At 36.0% G+C, this 18,019-nt stretch overlaps 1 protein-coding gene across 1 annotated transcript in view; it reads left to right on the forward strand.

Moving 5' to 3' along the window:
• Nucleotides 1–8,174: 8,174 nt before the first annotated feature.
• Nucleotides 8,175–18,019, forward strand: part of LOC107565215 (E3 ubiquitin-protein ligase HECW1-like) — a 59,680-nt gene continuing 49,835 nt past the window's right edge. The window contains exons 1-3 of the mRNA XM_016250435.1: nucleotides 8,175–8,340; nucleotides 10,097–10,204; nucleotides 12,584–12,678. Coding sequence (XP_016105921.1) covers nucleotides 8,175–8,340; nucleotides 10,097–10,204; nucleotides 12,584–12,678 — 369 coding nt within the window. The remainder of the gene's footprint in view (nucleotides 8,341–10,096; nucleotides 10,205–12,583; nucleotides 12,679–18,019) is intronic.

Raw genomic sequence — 18,019 nt, forward strand, 5'->3', positions numbered from 1 at the left:
AAGATGTATTTATTTTATTTTTTTTGCATTGTAAGATTATTTACATATCTATTCCCAAATTAACAGAAAAAAATCTCATATTTATTCAAATTAAATATTTTTTATACTTCTCATTTTAAACTTGCGTATCACAGTGATGAGAAATCATTGAGACTTACAAACTCAAACTTTTGGACACTTCTTTGAAATTGGGGTGAATGTGCTTAATAACCATGGCCATAAATGTTGCAATTACTTATCATTTTCTTTTAATTTTGGATTGAAATATGACCATCAGAGAAGACAGGAACTGTTCAGCTTCTTCAAGAAATATAAATTTGACAGTAGATGGGGATAATGGATAAAAGCAGCTCATGCTCAGCTCAGGGAACAGCACTGCAGTCCATTTAGTTAATTGCTATACGGGAGCTTACACATAGTATTAAACACATACTTGTTGGTTAAAGTTGGCTTTAAATAAATCCAGTCGATTTAAGGGTATAAGAATGAGCTCTGTTTGCGGTGAAAATGATTGCTGTCATTATGAGCTCTTTCTTGTCATTGAATGATGAGAGTGACAGCGGTGTGAAGGTCAGCTTGACTGCTGTTCAAAACCTTAATACTGACGCTCTGAGGAGCTAAAGGGATTGACCAATGGCAGTATGTTGGTTTGTTTGAGATTTGGGAGGTGAACACACATATGGGTCATTCCTGTACGTTTTAAACTTGTAACTTACTTTTAAACTTAAGTGTAGTACCTGAACAACATGAGTGTTGAGCGTTGAGTGGATGCTTGTAATGCAAAAATGTATGTTCTAATAATGCTTTCCAGAATGTGAGTATAACTATGTTAAAACATTCTTAAAGCATTCATGAGTTATTGGAATACATTTTCAGAAAATATACTATTTCAGTCTTTCTACTTCAATATTTCACGTTTAATGCAATGCATTGCTTGACGTTTCTTTGTAATTAATTGTTAAATACTATGAATTTCTGAGTGGTTTCTACACCTGTTTTTGTTTTTCAGTGTAATACCACAAAACTTCACAGAAATAATCAAATCATTTAGTAATGCCTAATTATGTTTCTGCTCTTGTTTTCCATCCAAAGTGATGTCACTTCCTGGGTGATGATGTCATTAAGGGCCTAACTTTGTTAGTTAAAATGATATTATAAAAGCCGAACAATATAATAGAAAAAATGTATAGTGAAAAAAAAACAACAACCACAGAATAATTCTTAACAAATTGACAGTCTAGTGCAGGGGTCTTCAGACTTGTTCCCGGAGGGCCGGTGTCCTGCAGAGTTCAGCTCCAACCCTAATTAAACACACCTGAAGCAGCTAATCAAGGACTTACTAGGTAGAGAAACATCCAGGCCCTCCAGGACTGAGTTTGGAGACCCCTGGTCTAGTGCATACAGCATACAACCTCAGTTTTAGACTGAGAAAAGCATTATTTATGGATAATTTTGGTAATATTCACTCAAAAACTGAGGTTTGAGCTCAGTTCAACGAGGTCTATGAACAATCCGCTCCAAAAAGAAACACAAAACCTGTGCTAATTCAAGAAAAACAAGTTGCTAAAAAGATTGAATCCAATATTTGGTAATAATAAAGCATAATGAGAAATGTATACTTTTGAATGGAATTGAAATTGAATTGAAAGAAACACTTTTGTAGGCCAGTCAGTTTTGAGTGTTACAAGAATGCGATAAAAATCACAAAAAAGTACAAAACATATCAATTTTGGGGGGAGGTTTTTTTTGTTTTGTTTTTTGAGTTGTTGTGATAATGTTAACAATTTGATAATATTAACTAGTATTTTCTGGAAAAAGAAAATATTTTCCTGGTCAAAACACAACATAAGTTTTCAAGTAAATAAAGTAACACTTTATTTTAAGGTCCAGCTCTCACTATTAACTAACTATTAACTACAACTTTTAATTACTGCTTATTAAGATTAGTAGGGTAGTTGTTAAGTTTAGGTATTGGGTTGGATTAAGGATGTAGAATATGCTCGTGTGGAATATGTGCTTTATAAGTACTAATAAACAGCCAATATGTTAATAATAGACATGCAGCTAGTTAATAGTGAGAAGAGTTCCCTATACTAAAGTGTTACCTTAAATAATAATATTATTTGTTTTCTATTTTGTGTTATTTGCACACTCTCCATTATCACATGTGTGTGCTTACAGCTGCTGGCATCTAATAGTCTCTTTCTTGCTGCTGTGAGTGTTTTATCAGAAAGATCAATGCTGATGAAAGCGACCCGTCCACAACATTACAGCATGGAGATACATCAGCGGTGAATCTCAGATGGGACGTAATTCACTTCAGTCATGTAGAGAATATTTGGTTAGCGATGCAGGATATGTAATGTTAACACTGAGAGCATTTGCCCCGTTTCACACGATATCGAAATCTAATTTATGCCATTTTTCATTTTTTGGTGATCAATGCTTTCTCGACACATCATTAAATGTGTTCTGCAGTTGCAGTAAGTACTGAGATTGAGGGAATAGCAGTGCTAGCTGACGTGCTGGATGACACATGATAATCATTCAGCTCATTAACATCCATCACAGAGGCAGCAGCTAGTCGATTTCACTGATTTACCGTCGTGTTTCATAGGGTTATATGTGTTGGAAAGAATCAGGTTTAGTGATTTTATTAGCAACTTTAAACAAAGAGGCTGTCGTTTAACTTCATTAGCTTGGCAGGTGTGTTGCATAAAGTTAAATACAAATTAAGGAATGAATGTTCAAAATGCATCACATACTGTATGATCATTAAATAATCATAAAAACCAAAATGATCATAAAACACCAGAACAAATCTCTGTTTCAAAGTTCTGCTTGTGTTTCATGGACATTACTGTTTGTGTGCAGATGCACTACCAGTCAGAAGTTGATTTTGTTTGTTTTTGTGTGTGTTATGTATTAGCATAATGTAATATGATGTTACAAACAAACAAATACTGTTTTCAAACGAATCAGAAATGTTAATGATGCTGAAAATTCAGCTTTGATCACAGAAATAAATTACATTTTAACAGACATTCACATAGAAAACAGTTATTTGAAATTGTAATTATATCATTTTTTTATATATATTATTTGCTGTATTTTCGATCGAATAAATGCAGCCTTGCTGAGCAGAAAAGACTTCTTTCAAAAACATTAACAAATCTTACTGAATGCACACTTTTGAACGGTAGTGTAAATCCTGATTAACCAGGTAACTTTTGCATGATGTGCGAAAGGTCTCAAGAAAAAGGAGCAGTTCACTTTTTATCCTGTTGCAATCTCCCCGTAGACCTTCACTGATGTGCACTACTGTCATCTAGATCATGCTTTGGGAGTTTATTGTTATATGTGTGAAGTGATGCATTTGTTTCTGATTCTAATGTACTGTCATGTTTGCTTGGAGTTTGATTGCATTCTTGCATTTGACATTAATGTCACTGTAAAATATGTTATTACAATATTTCATCTTGAGCTGAAGTTGTATCTCTGTAGCAGCACTGAGAGTGAAGGACGGAGTGGTGCTCAGAGGGTTTGTTTTATGCCGTTTCAGTAACTCCTGACCTTCTCCTCAGGGTTTGATGTGCTTTGAGTCGCTGAATCATAATGCTGCTACACCTGTGTAGTGTAAAGGTCAGTGCTCTTCTTCATTCGCTCAGCTTGTGACTCCTCCTTCATCATCACCATCATCTTCACCGCCATTTACTCATCATGACCACCACAACTCTTACTTTAAAGCTTTTATGTGAACCTATGGACTGCTCCGTCATGGGTTTTGTTTAGTCAATGTGAAACTACTGACAGACACCTTGTCGATCATTCCTAACTTTAATGAATCATTTCTATGTGGATGGATTGAGATGAAAGATGCTGGTTCATGTTTATTCTTGCCAAGTCTTATCTTAGCAACTCAACTCAAGTTCACACTCATAATGCATTGAATATCTGTATACGATGTTCACATTCCGGGTCAGTTTTGACCTGAAGAATCGTTATTTTATAGAACAGTCATAACTTAATATTTTTTTAACCAAAACCATATTATATCTGACCAGCAACATCTCATTAATGAGTAAATGTGAAAAATGTATACTATATATACTGTATATATATATATATTCTCAATTTCTCTGGATTTCCATAGATTTCTGGTAAAACGTAATGTTTGCTTTATTCTGTAAACTACTGATGACATTTCTTCCAAATTGTAAATAAACATGTTGTCATTTAGAGCATGAATAACTAAAAAGACGCCATGTTTTCAGACAGGTATATATTCATTTTTAGACAACACGATAGCAATGTTGTAACTTCAGAAGAGTTCAGAAATCAATATTTGGTGGAATATCCCTGAATGAAAACATTTGTTATTTTGACCAATTCATTCATTTTCTGCAAAAAATATGTTTTTAATTAATAAAAAATAAATAAAAAATGTATCAGACCTTTATAGAATAAAACAAATATTAACATTTTACTCAAACCCAAACCTGGTAAATCCAGAGAAACTATTTTTCCAGAGCTGTACATTAGAATGAATGGAATTTAATTTAATTCATTTCAATGTGTAACTCATGATTGCTCAAAAACAGTCCAAATTTATGAAACCTACATATTTATTTCTAACAAAACAACATAAATATGACTCTGAAACTGTATGAACTTTCACTTTCAGATGGAAAAAGTGGGGATTTTTCACATTGCAATGGTTCGTCAATAGGCGCACATATTCATATTTATCAACAAAATTCAGTCCCAGATGTGTGTGAAAGATATTGGGGAAAAGGTTGTATTGCTTCATAGATAATTTCACAAAAAGTATTGTTGACACCTAATGGGACTCCATACACACCCTGGTCCAAAATGACCCGAACACAAAACGTGTAACCTTTTTAAAATCGTTATATATAAAAAAAAAAAAAATATCTGTATTTTGACATTTTCACAGTCGAAATCCAGTCATTTCAATAGGAACCCACGCGATTGGGAATTTTGCCTGAGGGTGATAGATTTTCCCATGCAGATTTTGCCAAAATGTTGTTGAAATGTCAACGGTGATTGCACCTTTAAACTTTGGATTATTTAATTCATTAGGTTAAAATTCATTGAAATTACATTTATTTGCAGATTTTGCATTCATTTCAGAATGGGTTTAGACCTTGAATAAATATCTCTAGTGACATTTTCCAATGTAAATTAATAAATATTTGTAGTGGCAATGTTTTAAATGTTTAATTTCGGGTTCACACCATGTGTATAATTCTGTTTTATTACAGAAATTTGGAGATAGAGTTATTATAAAATTTATATGATCAGTAAGTCATGCCAATTTATGTTTTTACATTATTTTAACTCATCAAAATGTAATGTTTTATAAGTTAGATGAAACTCAGCTTGATTTTGTTTAACCCTCTATGGGACAAAGACAAAGTGACCAATAATGTGGAAATCAGGCATTTGGGTGCATAATCCTATGCTAGTTTGAAAGATGTGATCCAAACAACAAGCAGAGATCAGGAACGATGCCAGTGTGTTGACGTTACTCTACTGACGAGCACGGATGCTCTAATGAGCCGATGTTATAATCTGTATTTTGAGGGTCTTAAAGAATTTGCAAAGGCTTTTTTTTGTAATTATGTATCTCTTCCGGGTCAAATGGACCCAAATGCGTTATGAGGGTAAAGAAGACACTGTTCTTTCCAGCAGGGAAGGGAAAGCTTTGAAAGCGCCTCAGAGGAGATAAGTGTTGTGTCACTTTGGGCTTGTTTTTAAGTCTTCTGGCTTTCTCTGACACTTTCTGTCTCCGTTTACCGTGGAGCAGCTCCCAGAGGCTTTACTATTTTAAGGTCTGTGTGTGTGTGTGTGAGCTCTTGGCAGGCGTTCAGAGACATGTTGACAGTTTCGTAGTATTTCATCACACCTTCCTGATAAAGCTGAAATATTTAGGGCATAGTGAGGAATCTAGTGAATATGAGCTGATCTCAGCCTGCAATTACAGATGCTGTCGATGCCTCCGTCATTGAAAATATCAAGAAGACTGACGTGGACGATCAAAACGCATCAGATCAGAGTGATGTTGGGCTTGTATGTAGAAGTCAAGCGTGTGGCCTGATTCTCATGGTTGATGATCTTGTGCATAACACTGTAAACAGGCTTTCTGCAGGTCTTAAAAAGCCTTAATTCACCCTTCCACAAATTAAGGCCTAAAAAGGTATTTTAGAGATTTTAAGTCATGGCATTAAATGCCACGTGCATTGCTAAAGATGAATATCTTTCTCAGTATTTCTGTTTTGTTTTCTAATACAACTATCTAAACATCCTTAGATGCTAATTGAGAATATACAGCTCAATTGTTTTCTGGAAAATGAACAAAATGAAGCGAGTTCATGATTAAAACAGGAACAAATATCTGTCAATGAGCTGAAAATGTGTTTTCCCTTTGAATTAACTGACAGATATTTGTTCTTGTTTTAATCATATATTCACTTCATTTTGATCAATCCCGATGTTCTTTAATTGATCTTAAAGATGTCTTAAATTCGACTTCACAAAACCTGCAGAAACTCTGTGAAAATAAATGACGAGAACCTCATTATTGTGCTTCGATGTTAAAGCTTCTCTGTAGATTTATTTATACCCTGACTGGATAATAAACCATACACATTATAACCATATGCATTTACATTCCAGCTAAAAAGTAGTAATGAATTGCTAATTGAATTGGCTGTTGCATATTCCTCTCCGTTCACAGCTCTCTGCATGATCTTTTCACGTCCATCTTCTGGAAAGTGCCATATTTCCTGACTAACACTCATAGATCTTTGTTACATGTTCACAAACAATGCAGATATCAATAACACATTTTTGGACCACTTTTTTTATTTGTAATATTATTTTGATATATGATGTTTACCGGAATTATCATGCAGTTTGCTTTTAAATCTCGCCCAGTTATTACGATAACAGCAGAAAAATTGGTTTATTTATGAGTAAAGGTGTGGTCACATTTCATTCTCGGGTGCATTTTCACAGTCGAAATCCAGTCATTTCAATAGGAACCCACGCGATTGGGAATTTTGCCTGAGGGTGATAGATTTTCCCATGCAGATTTTGCCAAAATGTTGTTGAAATGTCAACGGTGATTGCACCTTTAAACTTTGGATTATTTAATTCATTAGGTTAAAATTCATTGAAATTACATTTATTTGCAGATTTTGCATTCATTTCAGAATGGGTTTAGACCTTGAATAAATATCTCTAGTGACATTTTCCAATGTAAATTAATAAATATTTGTAGTGGCAATGTTTTAAATGTTTAATTTCGGGTTCACACCATGTGTATAATTCTGTTTTATTACAGAAATTTGGAGATAGAGTTATTATAAAATTTATATGATCAGTAAGTCATGCTAATTTATGTTTTTACATTATTTTAACTCATCAAAATGTAATGTTTTATAAGTTATATGAAACTCAGCTTGATTTGTTTAACCCTCTATGGGACAAAGACAAAGTGACCAATAATGTGGAAATCAGGCATTTGGGTGCATAATCCTATGCTAGTTTGAAAGATGTGATCCAAACAACAAGCAGAGATCAGGAACGATGCCAGTGTGTTGACGTTACTCTACTGACGAGCACGGATGCTCTAATGAGCCGATGTTATACTGATGAGAAGGAATGCTGCAAGAGATTTTCACTTGTGCCACGATAATCTATTTGGAATTCCAAGAAGATGTTAATAAAGCAATGACCCCCGTGAAGATGTGGTTTACAGTGAATTTATAACAACTAAGAGGCGTTGTTAGGTACGATGCAAAGCGGAGTAAAACCCTCTTAGCTGTTATAAATTCACTGTAAACCATGGTTTCAGGGGGGTTACTGCTTTTATAAAACGGCTATTCCATGTACGTAATACTTCATTTCAGAATGGGTTTAGACCTTGAATAAATATCTCTAGTGACATTTTCCAATGTAAATTAATAAATATTTGTAGTGGCAATGTTTTAAATGTTTAATTTCGGGTTCACACCATGTGTATAATTCTGTTTTATTACAGAAATTTGGAGATAGAGTTATTATAAAATTTATATGATCAGTAAGTCATGCTAATTTATGTTTTTACATTATTTTAACTCATCAAAATGTAATGTTTTATAAGTTATATGAAACTCAGCTTGAGCGACACGGACCTGGTGTCCTTACAGAGCCGCTCCACCCTGAGCGCCAGCACCTCGCTCTACTGCATCGGACAATCAGAAGACATGGTCATCTGCTGGGACATCAGAGAGGAGGTGGACGCCGGCGACTGGATCGGCATGTACCTCATCGGTGAGAAGATGATAACAGATATGAGTTTCTCACTGGCCAGTATTAAATCCAGGGTTTTGAATGCTTGATCAATACCTGATATAATGCCAGTATTAATAAAATGTTTAAATGTTTTTGAATGAAGTCTCTTCTGCTCACCGAGGCTGCATTTATTTGATCAAAAATACTGTAAAAAAATTTTAAATATTATTACAATTTCAAACAGCTGTGTTCTGTGTGAATCTGTGTTAAACAGGCCAGTATTAAATCCAGGGTTTTGAATGCTTGATCAATACCTGATATAATGCCAGTATTAATAAAATGTTTAAATGTTTTTGAATGAAGTCTCTTCTGCTCACCGAGGCTGCATTTATTTGATCAAAAATACTGTAAAAAAATTTTAAATATTATTCTAATGTGAAACAGCTGTGTTCTGTGTGAATCTGTGTTAAACTGTAATGTATTTCTGTGATGCGCAGCTGTATTTTCAGCATCATTCCTCCAGTCTTCAGTGTCACATGATCTTCAGAAATCAGTATAATATGCTGATCTGCTGCTCGAGAAACATTTCTGATTATTATCAATGTTGAACACAGTCGTGCTGCACAATATTTCTGTGGAAACCGTTATATATTACAAAAGTTTTGGGGTAAGCAAGATTTAAATAAAATAATAAATTAACACTTTTATTCAGATGCATTAAATTGATCAAAAGTCTCAATAAAGACATTCGTAATGTTTCTGTTTCAAATAAATGCTCTTCTTCAAAACTTTCTATTCATCTAAGAATCCATTATTAATAATTGAGCAGCAAATCAGCATCAGCTTTTCATCATATAATATTTACATTTTAAAATATATTAAAACTGTTTTTTAAAATTGTAATATTTCACAATATTACTGTTTTATATTTTCAATTTATATTAATTGTTTTATTATTAATAATATTAATATTGTTTTAATAGTATTACACTTCTTTTTTCATTACATGTTGCCTCAAGAACACATTAATATGCTAATTATTCAGTGTATAACATGGGAATACCCATTTATGGCCATGTTTACACACATATTATATAAAATCAAATCATTCTGTAATATCTTTCATAACATAGTTGAGTATATCTTTATACAAAGTTTTCTTCAAAATAAATAGCCTGTAACCTAAAAACTGATAGTGTCTTTTTCTTTTAATTTTCTTAATAACTCTTAATAACAGAGGACAGAGCATAAAATATCAATAAAATATTTTTTTTTCTCATGCTCCAAACAATGTAATGACATAATAAAATAATGTTATAACAACCTTTGTATTATATTTGCTCTTGAAATGGAGGCAGAACAGGAGAAAACAACTAACTACCCTTGGCTGTAGTTATTTACTATCAGCTAGTGTATAACATGGGAATACCCATTTATGGCCATGTTTACACACATATTATATAAAATCAAATCATTCTGTAATATCTTTCATAACATAGTTGAGTATATCTTTATACAAAGTTTTCTTCAAAATAAATAGCCTGTAACCTAAAAACTGATAGTGTCTTTTTCTTTTAATTTTCTTAATAACTCTTAATAACAGAGGACAGAGCATAAAATATCAATAAAATATTTTTTTTTTCTCATGCTCCAAACAATGTAATGACATAATAAAATAATGTTATAACAACCTTTGTATTATATTTGCTCTTGAAATGGAGGCAGAACAGGAGAAAACAACTAACTACCCTTGGCTGTAGTTATTTACTATCAGCGCTTTCTTTGTCTTTTACAGACGAGGTTCTGTCAGAAAACTTTCTGGACTATAAGAGTCGTGGCGTGAGCGGCTCCCACAAAGGCCAGATCGTGTGGAGAATCGATGCCAGCTTGTACTTTATGGAGGGTCAGTATTTCTCTTCCCGTTTCATCCTGACTGTTTGTCTCTTTCTTCCATTAATGCACCTTTACAAAGTCGCCTCAGGGTTTGGGTTTGACATATTCCTCTGCAAATCGCTGATGTTGCCAAAAAAGCAATCGACAGTCCAATTTCACAACAGCCACTGATGCAGTCGGGAGTCCGGTGGACTTCATCATCTTCAGGATTTGCTCCGTCGCTGTATTTCTGCAGTCGGCTTATTTTCTGATTCCTGTGAAGTTTCTGTGAGAGGGTATTTCTCAGCGTCTGCACATTTTCAATACCGTCTTCATCTCTGATCTGGGAGTCTTCCACCTCGACTCACTCATGCTGGTTGGCTGTCAAATCGAGCAGCGTGATTATATAAATCTGTTTTCTCATTCCATATCTCAGACCAGCCAGATTCAGATGTCCAGCTTTTGAAGCTCCTCGCCATCTGCCTTTATATCCTCCGTGACGGTCTCCTCTGTCTCATTGTGCGTTTTCTCCCGCGCAGCTGCGGCATAAAATGAGATGCGCTAGAGACATACTGTTCATTTAAAACTTTAGAATTGAATTCCTGAAAAATAAAGTGTGATGAATGTGGTATTTATATGAAGTCTGAATGAGATGAAACACAATTATCATATAAATCAATCAGATTTATATAATACATCATACACTTGGTAAATTCAGAGCATCTAACATGATGAATCTAATCTGATTCATCTCTGGTGGATGAGGTGAATTTTAGTTAAACCATTTATGTACTGTATAACTCATTTTGTTCTGGTTGCGTTTTGTAAATGAAGCCCAAAGAGATGAAAGGTTTGTTTGTAGTTGTTGGTTTAATCCTGATGATTTTTGCAGCTTGTAACACAAATAATGATCCAAACTAGGGCTGGGGAAAATAATGCTTTCATTTTGGCAGTTAATAAGAACTAACATAAGCATTGAAAAAAAAACTATAAATAAGCTGTCTTCCTCCTTAACTGTTAAAGCCTATTAAATGCTAAAAATGTTTTATGACATATTAAATGTAATGTTGAATAGCTCTAATTACTACTTTTTATCTAATAGAAGAATCAATATCATTATGGGTATCACTGATACTAACCTTGATAGTACTTCGGTAAGAAGATGGCATTAAATAAATATTATTTAAAATATACTCTCTTTATGAATATCCTACATTAATTATGGTATTCAATATTTATTATTACAAATTTTAATATCAGGTGCTATTAATTGCACAATTAATCACAAAGAACTGTGATTTTTTTTTTGGTACAGTTTTTAAATGAATGGATTTTTGTGCTATCTTTAAAAAAATGACATTTGCTTTGATATTTTTGCCATGTAATGCAATATCATTCAAACATTTTAGGAATGAGGCTTAAGTGTCAAAAATACTTTTTGAGGCCACTACATGCACAAATGCGAGCAGTTAGGAAAAAAATTGCTCTGCATTATTCAAGTGAATTCAAGCCAGGTGTGAGCAGCGCATGGAAATAAGACAGCCATGAAAACTCCATTTTTAGAAGGCGTAGTAACTAAATAAGTAGACATATTTAGCTCAGCAGCACACCTGGAGGAGCACGGTCCATCAGAACACCTTATCCACCACCTAGCAACCACATAGCAACATGCTAAAAATCACTCTAAATATCTTATAAATTATGTCCTATAGCAGCACCTTAACAGCCACTCTCTCATTGTGTGCTCTACACACCTTTACTGAAGAAAATGTATTTATTCATCAAATGTATATGTTATTTTGTAATTGTAATAATGGGTAATTGGTGTGATTATGTAATTAATATAACAACACCAACTCAGCTTCTGATTTCTGCACTGAGTTTGAGAGAATGTGGGGATTTTCTGCTGGGTTTCCTCCTGAGTCGTGGATCAGCGTGCAAGTCGACAATGTCTTGACCTTATTATAAATGACTTTTGATCAATTTAATGCATACTTTTCCATTTCTCACAAAAAAGTGTGACTTGTTGAAAACCAACTTGCAGCACCCAGAACACCTTATCCACCACCTAGCAACCACATAGCAACATGCTAAAAATCACTCTAAATATCTTATCAATTATGTCCTATAGCAGCACCTTAACAGCCACTCTCTCATTGTGTGCTCTACACACCTTTACTGAAGAAAATGTATTTATTCATCAAATGTATATGTTATTTTGTAATTGTAATAATGGGTAATTGGTGTGATTATGTAATTAATATAACAACAGCTTCTGATTTCTGCACTGAGTTTGAGAGAATGTGGGGATTTTCTGCTGGGTTTCCTCCTGAGTCGTGGATCAGCGTGCAAGTCGACAATGTCTTGACCTACATGTCATTCTGTTCCTCTGTTTCTCTCTCTTGTGCAGCTGAGACCAAGGTTTGCTTCAAATATTATCATGGTTTGAGTGGAGCACTTAGAGCCACGACACCGAGCGTGACGGTGCGAAACCCCTCTGCCAATGTGAGTAAACACACACACTAGCACACACACACACACACACACACACACTCACACACACACACAGACTCATACACTCACACACACACACACCCTTGGTTTTGGTGTTTGTGGTTAAATCCGTTGTGACACATAAGGTCACGAGGGTCAGCAGGGGTCAGGAAGAGGCTGATCTCATGACAGCTGGCAGGACGCCCATGTAAACTCAACATTAAACAAACCCCTGCAGCATGTCTGATGTCACAGTGATGATGAACTGGCAAAGGACGAGGTTGTGATACTGAAATACTCCTACAGAGGGCAGAGGTTACGAACAAGGTCTGGACGGATGGTTTTAACTATGTAACTGTTTTATGGTTGGCTAAAGATGTTAGTGATGTGTCAGTTTGCATTTAGTGCATAATTAGTTTTAATGAATATGCATTTGACATCAGATTGTTTATTTAATACAGATTATGTACTATTATCATTCAAAAGTTTGGGGTTGGTAAGATTTGTTAATGTTTAAAAAGGGGTATCTTATCCTCACCGAGGCTGGATTTATTTAATCAAAAATACTGTAAAAATTGTGAAATATTATTAAAATTTAAAATAACTGTGTTCTATGTGAATCTCTGTTAAACTGTAATGTATTTCTGTGATGCGCAGCTGTATTTTCAGCATCATTCCTCCAGTCTTCAGTGTCACATGATCTTCAGAAATCAGTATAATATGCTGATCTGCTGCTCGAGAAACATTTCTGATTATTATCAATGTTGAACACAGTCGTGCTGCACAATATTTCTGTGGAAACAGCATTTTATTTGAAGTAAAAATATTTTGTTACATTATAAATGTCTTTACTGTCACTTTTTATCAGTTTAATGCATCTTTGCTGAAAATGATTAATTTCATTAATAAAAATCTCAAAGTTCTGAACGGTAACACAAGTCATCAAATAAAGCTTGCGCATTCATAATAAAACGTGCCGCAGACGGCTCCGGGGGATGAATAAAATCCCCCTGTAGCGAATCCATGTGTTTTTTAAAGAAAAATATCCATATTTCAAACGTAATAAACACTTTTCTCTCATTCCGCTGACTGTCATACAGCCGTCATACATGATGTATGCGCAGCGCGCGCGCCTCTGAGGTATGCTAGTCTCGTGAGTTTGTTAACAGGAGCAAAGGAAGCAAAGTTTCTTACTTTAGCAAAGGAAAACCAGTCTCCTCTTGGTTTATACTGAAATCCTCTGACATTTTTCTTTGCAAATCCTCGGTTTGTACTTCTAATTTGTGACCGGCATTTTGTTTTATTCTGTCTCTGCGTTCGTCACTAATCACGCAACGCCGACGTCTTACGTCATCCGCCGGAACTGCTTCAGTGGATGACAGTCAGCGGAAGTGAGAGACAAGTGTTTATTACATTTGAAATATGGATATTTTTCTAACAAAAACTCATGGATTCACTACAGGGGGCCTTTATTCATCCCCCGGAGCCGTGTGAGGCACGTTTTATTATGAATGCGCGAGCTTTATTTGACGACTTGTGGACTGTTCAACTGCAACACCCGCTGACTGCAATGATAGAGCTTGGAATAGCCAGGACAATTTTTAATATAACTCCGACTGGATTGGTCTGAAAGAAGAAAGTCATATACGCCTAGGATGTTTCGAGAGTAAGTAAAACGCAGTCTAATTTTAATTTTTGGGTGAACTAGCCCTTTAAGCTCTTAAAATTAGATTACACCAGTGAAAGTAAGTTTCATGAGTCAGATCCATAGGGGGGTTTAGATGGGGCTAGCTCGCTCCTGCAGGTAAATGCTAACTAAATCTTCTTAAATGTTTGTTTTTTTGCAAATCAACATATGACTAATATTTCATTATACTATCGTAGATGTTTTACCAGTGCCAAATTATGTTTCAGAGAGCTCTTAAAACCATGAAAACCACCTTTTTTTCCCTCTTGTTTTTTCCTCATTTCCCCACATGGCATTTATAGCTCAGCTAATTGGCTTAAAAAGTTAGGAAGCTATGAACATAGACTGCGTATTTGGTAGAAAAAGCTGAGAAATAGCACATGTTCACATATGGATAAAATGCAGGGTTTTTCATTGATATCCAGTGCACTGAAGGGATGCGACTGGGATTATTGGACGATAATACATGCTTTTGCTGCTCTTATCTTGCGTTCTGGTCACAAAATGGTTTGCCCTTCTCTCGGCATTCATAAATTAGATTAAGATGTTGAATGGATTAAAGGTCATTCCACCCAAGTACAAAAGACAATCATTAGGCAATAAGCTCTTTGTATTTGCTTAAATACCTCTGTGACCTTACACTGTGTGGATGAATCAATGACAGAACGCAGATGTGATCTCCTTTGAAGATCAGCTGTTAATGAACACGACTTTCAGCATAAGCATCCCTAAATAACCCTTTGTTAGCACTAAGCCAACGCCAGAGATTGAGTTTCCGCAGCCCCACTGCTTTTGTGCTGGCGTGGTCTCCAGAAATGCTGAGAGCCAGAAAACTTGATCTCAACACCAGTGCCCTTTCTCGGGCGTACTGTTTAAAAATAACCTCGACGGAAGCAGGGGCGGAAAAGCCTGGGATCAGGTACGGCGGATAGCAAAGAAGAGCTGCGGACACACTGATGGATGGCAAAGCGAGGCTGACTCGTCTTTATGGACGTTCTCCGTTAGCGAGGGCTCTGATTCTGAATTATCACCCGGGGCGAGCTGAGCGTGGACTGATGTCGCCCGGCCGGACCGCGAGGGGGAAGAGGGAGGACGCTCTCACCTGGATACCTGGCTGGGTGAAGGTAGTTGCCATCATGCGTTTGCTTTCAGCTGTTATGACAGACGCTGCATTTAGGGCTAAATGGCAGAAGTTATTTTGCTGTGATTTTGTGATTATGAATGTTCTACTTGACATTGTGGGAAACACTTGAGACGATTACAAGTGAGATTTCTGGCTGTTGCAGTCGAGCTGTAGTCTGTGTGTTTACTTGGCATTCATTTTTGCCTCGTTTCTGCATATTTACATATATTCAGCAGTTTTATCCATGAATGCTTTTAATTGGTCAGCACTCCAATTTAGACCTCTTAACACACCTGCAGCCATTTGCAGCAAATTCTTACTGATAATACAAAAGTAATATTATAACTTTCTATGAGTTAAAGGGTTTGTTGTATACTGTATAAATATATTATTCAAAGTTGTACAAAAAAGAAAGATTATTGTTTTACCTTACACACGAAAATACTATTTTAGGCTTAAAAATTAAAAAAAATAATTTAATGTAATTCTTTGTAATCAAGTGTGAAATTTACTAGTAATTTCTGAGTGAATTTTTTAAATTTTTTTTAATCAGTGTAACTGGGTCCTGATCTTTAAAATAAATGTCCCAAATGTAAAATTAAATGTTTTTTACTTTTAACGTTTCAGGTTTAAAGCTTAAAAGAATATCAGAGATGTATATTAGCAAAAGAAAGCAAAAGTAATTTATTGATGTTTTTTAGATATTAATTTATAAGTTATTTAACAATAATTTAATAATTAAAAAATTTAATTTTTTTAACTTTTTTAAACCAGTTTTAAAGCATTTTTCTCAGAAATAATGTCAAGAAAACATTAAGTCTCTATTAAGTGTTGAGCTGCATGCAATAACCTACAGCGTGACCAGTGTAGTCTGATTCAACCACAAATAGCTCTTTTAATCATTTTAAAAAGACTTGCAAACTCAGCAGAAACGCGCTGCAAATACTCACAACACAATCAAATACAAATACACACAACACAATCAAATACAAAAACGTGCTGCAAATACTCACAACACAATCAAATACAAAAACGCGCTGCAAATACTCACAACACAATCAAATACAGAAAAGCGCTGCAAATATACACAATGCGACCAAATACAGAAAAGCATTGCAAGTAGCACAGACACAACGGAAATATTTATATATAAGGGGACCCCAACAAACCTTACAAAAATTAACCATGTTTTTATTATAGTAAAAGTGTGGTAACCATGTTTTTTGGAATATTGATCACCATTTGTATTACTGTAACACCCCTGTGGACTGTTTGTTGTGGTTTCTTCCCTTGTGTTGGTTTAGCCCGTTTAATCATTAGTTAATTATCCTCAGTGTGCTCACCTATCTGCCCCTCGTTATCTGCCCTATAAGTTCCTGTCTCGTGTATACTAGTATTGTCGGTTATTGTGAATGTTACTGTGTGTGTGAGTGTGAGTGTGTGAGTGAGTGAGTGACACACATTAAAAATCCTTATTTTGTATCCTTGCTGTCCTCGTCATCCTGCCTGCCTCCACACACCTGGACCATGACAGAATAACCGACCCTCAAGTAAAGTATAGCGGCGTCTTTCCCTTTGTTTGTTTTTTCCATTTTTTTTTGTCAGTTTTGTTTTTATGGATTACCCCGCCTGTCCCATGGCCCGGCCAGCCAGCTTTTTGGGTGAGGCAGCCTTCGGCAGCGGGTTCTTGCTGCAATGTTGCCACTACCTGGAGACGCAACCACACCCGTTTGTGACTGAGCGGGCCAAAGTGTTATTCATTATCTCGTTGCTGTCTGGATGAGCCTTGCAGTGGGCCGAAGCCTTGTGGACTGCCCGGGGATTCACGCGCTGGAGGGTTTTGTGAGACACTTCCGGGAGGTATTCGGCCAATCGACTCAAGGAAAGGCTCCTGATCCCCAGTCCAGCCCGGGAAGGGCTCCTGATCCCCAGTCCAGCCCGGGAAGGGCTCCTGATCCCCGGTTCCGCCCAGAAAGGGCTCCGGCCCAAGAGCTCTCTCCAGTGCCCACTCCTCAAAAATGCCAGCCCTTTGCCTTCCCCTGCCACCATGTCACATCCACTGCCTTGTGCCCCTCTCTCTGTTTCTACGGTGCGAGGACGCACCTTCCGGGAGGGGGGGGGGGTAATGTAACACCCCTGTGGACTGTTTGTTGTGGTTTCTTTCCCTTGTGTTGGTTTAGCCCGTTCAATCATTAGTTAATTATCCTCAGTGTGCTCACCTGTCTGCCCCTCGTTATCTGCCCTATCAGTTCCTGTCTTGTGTATACTAGTATTGTCGGTTATTGTGAATGTTACCCCGCGTGTGTGTCTCTCTGCCTTGTTGTCGCTACATTTAAAATCTTTATTTTGTATTCTTGTTGTCCTCGTCATCCTGCCTGCCTCCACACACCTGGACCGTGACAATTACCACAATTGTACAAATAAATGACGTGACATGTGACCCATACTCGGAATTAGTGCTCTGCATTTATCCCATCCAAAGTGCGCACACACCTGGAGCCGTGGGCAGCCATTTTTTTTTTTTTTTTTTTTTTTTTTTGGGG

This window comes from Sinocyclocheilus grahami, unplaced genomic scaffold (assembly GCF_001515645.1).
Source record: "Sinocyclocheilus grahami isolate Dianchi unplaced genomic scaffold, SAMN03320097.WGS_v1.1 scaffold988.1, whole genome shotgun sequence".
Classification (NCBI taxonomy): Eukaryota; Metazoa; Chordata; class Actinopteri; order Cypriniformes; family Cyprinidae; genus Sinocyclocheilus; species Sinocyclocheilus grahami.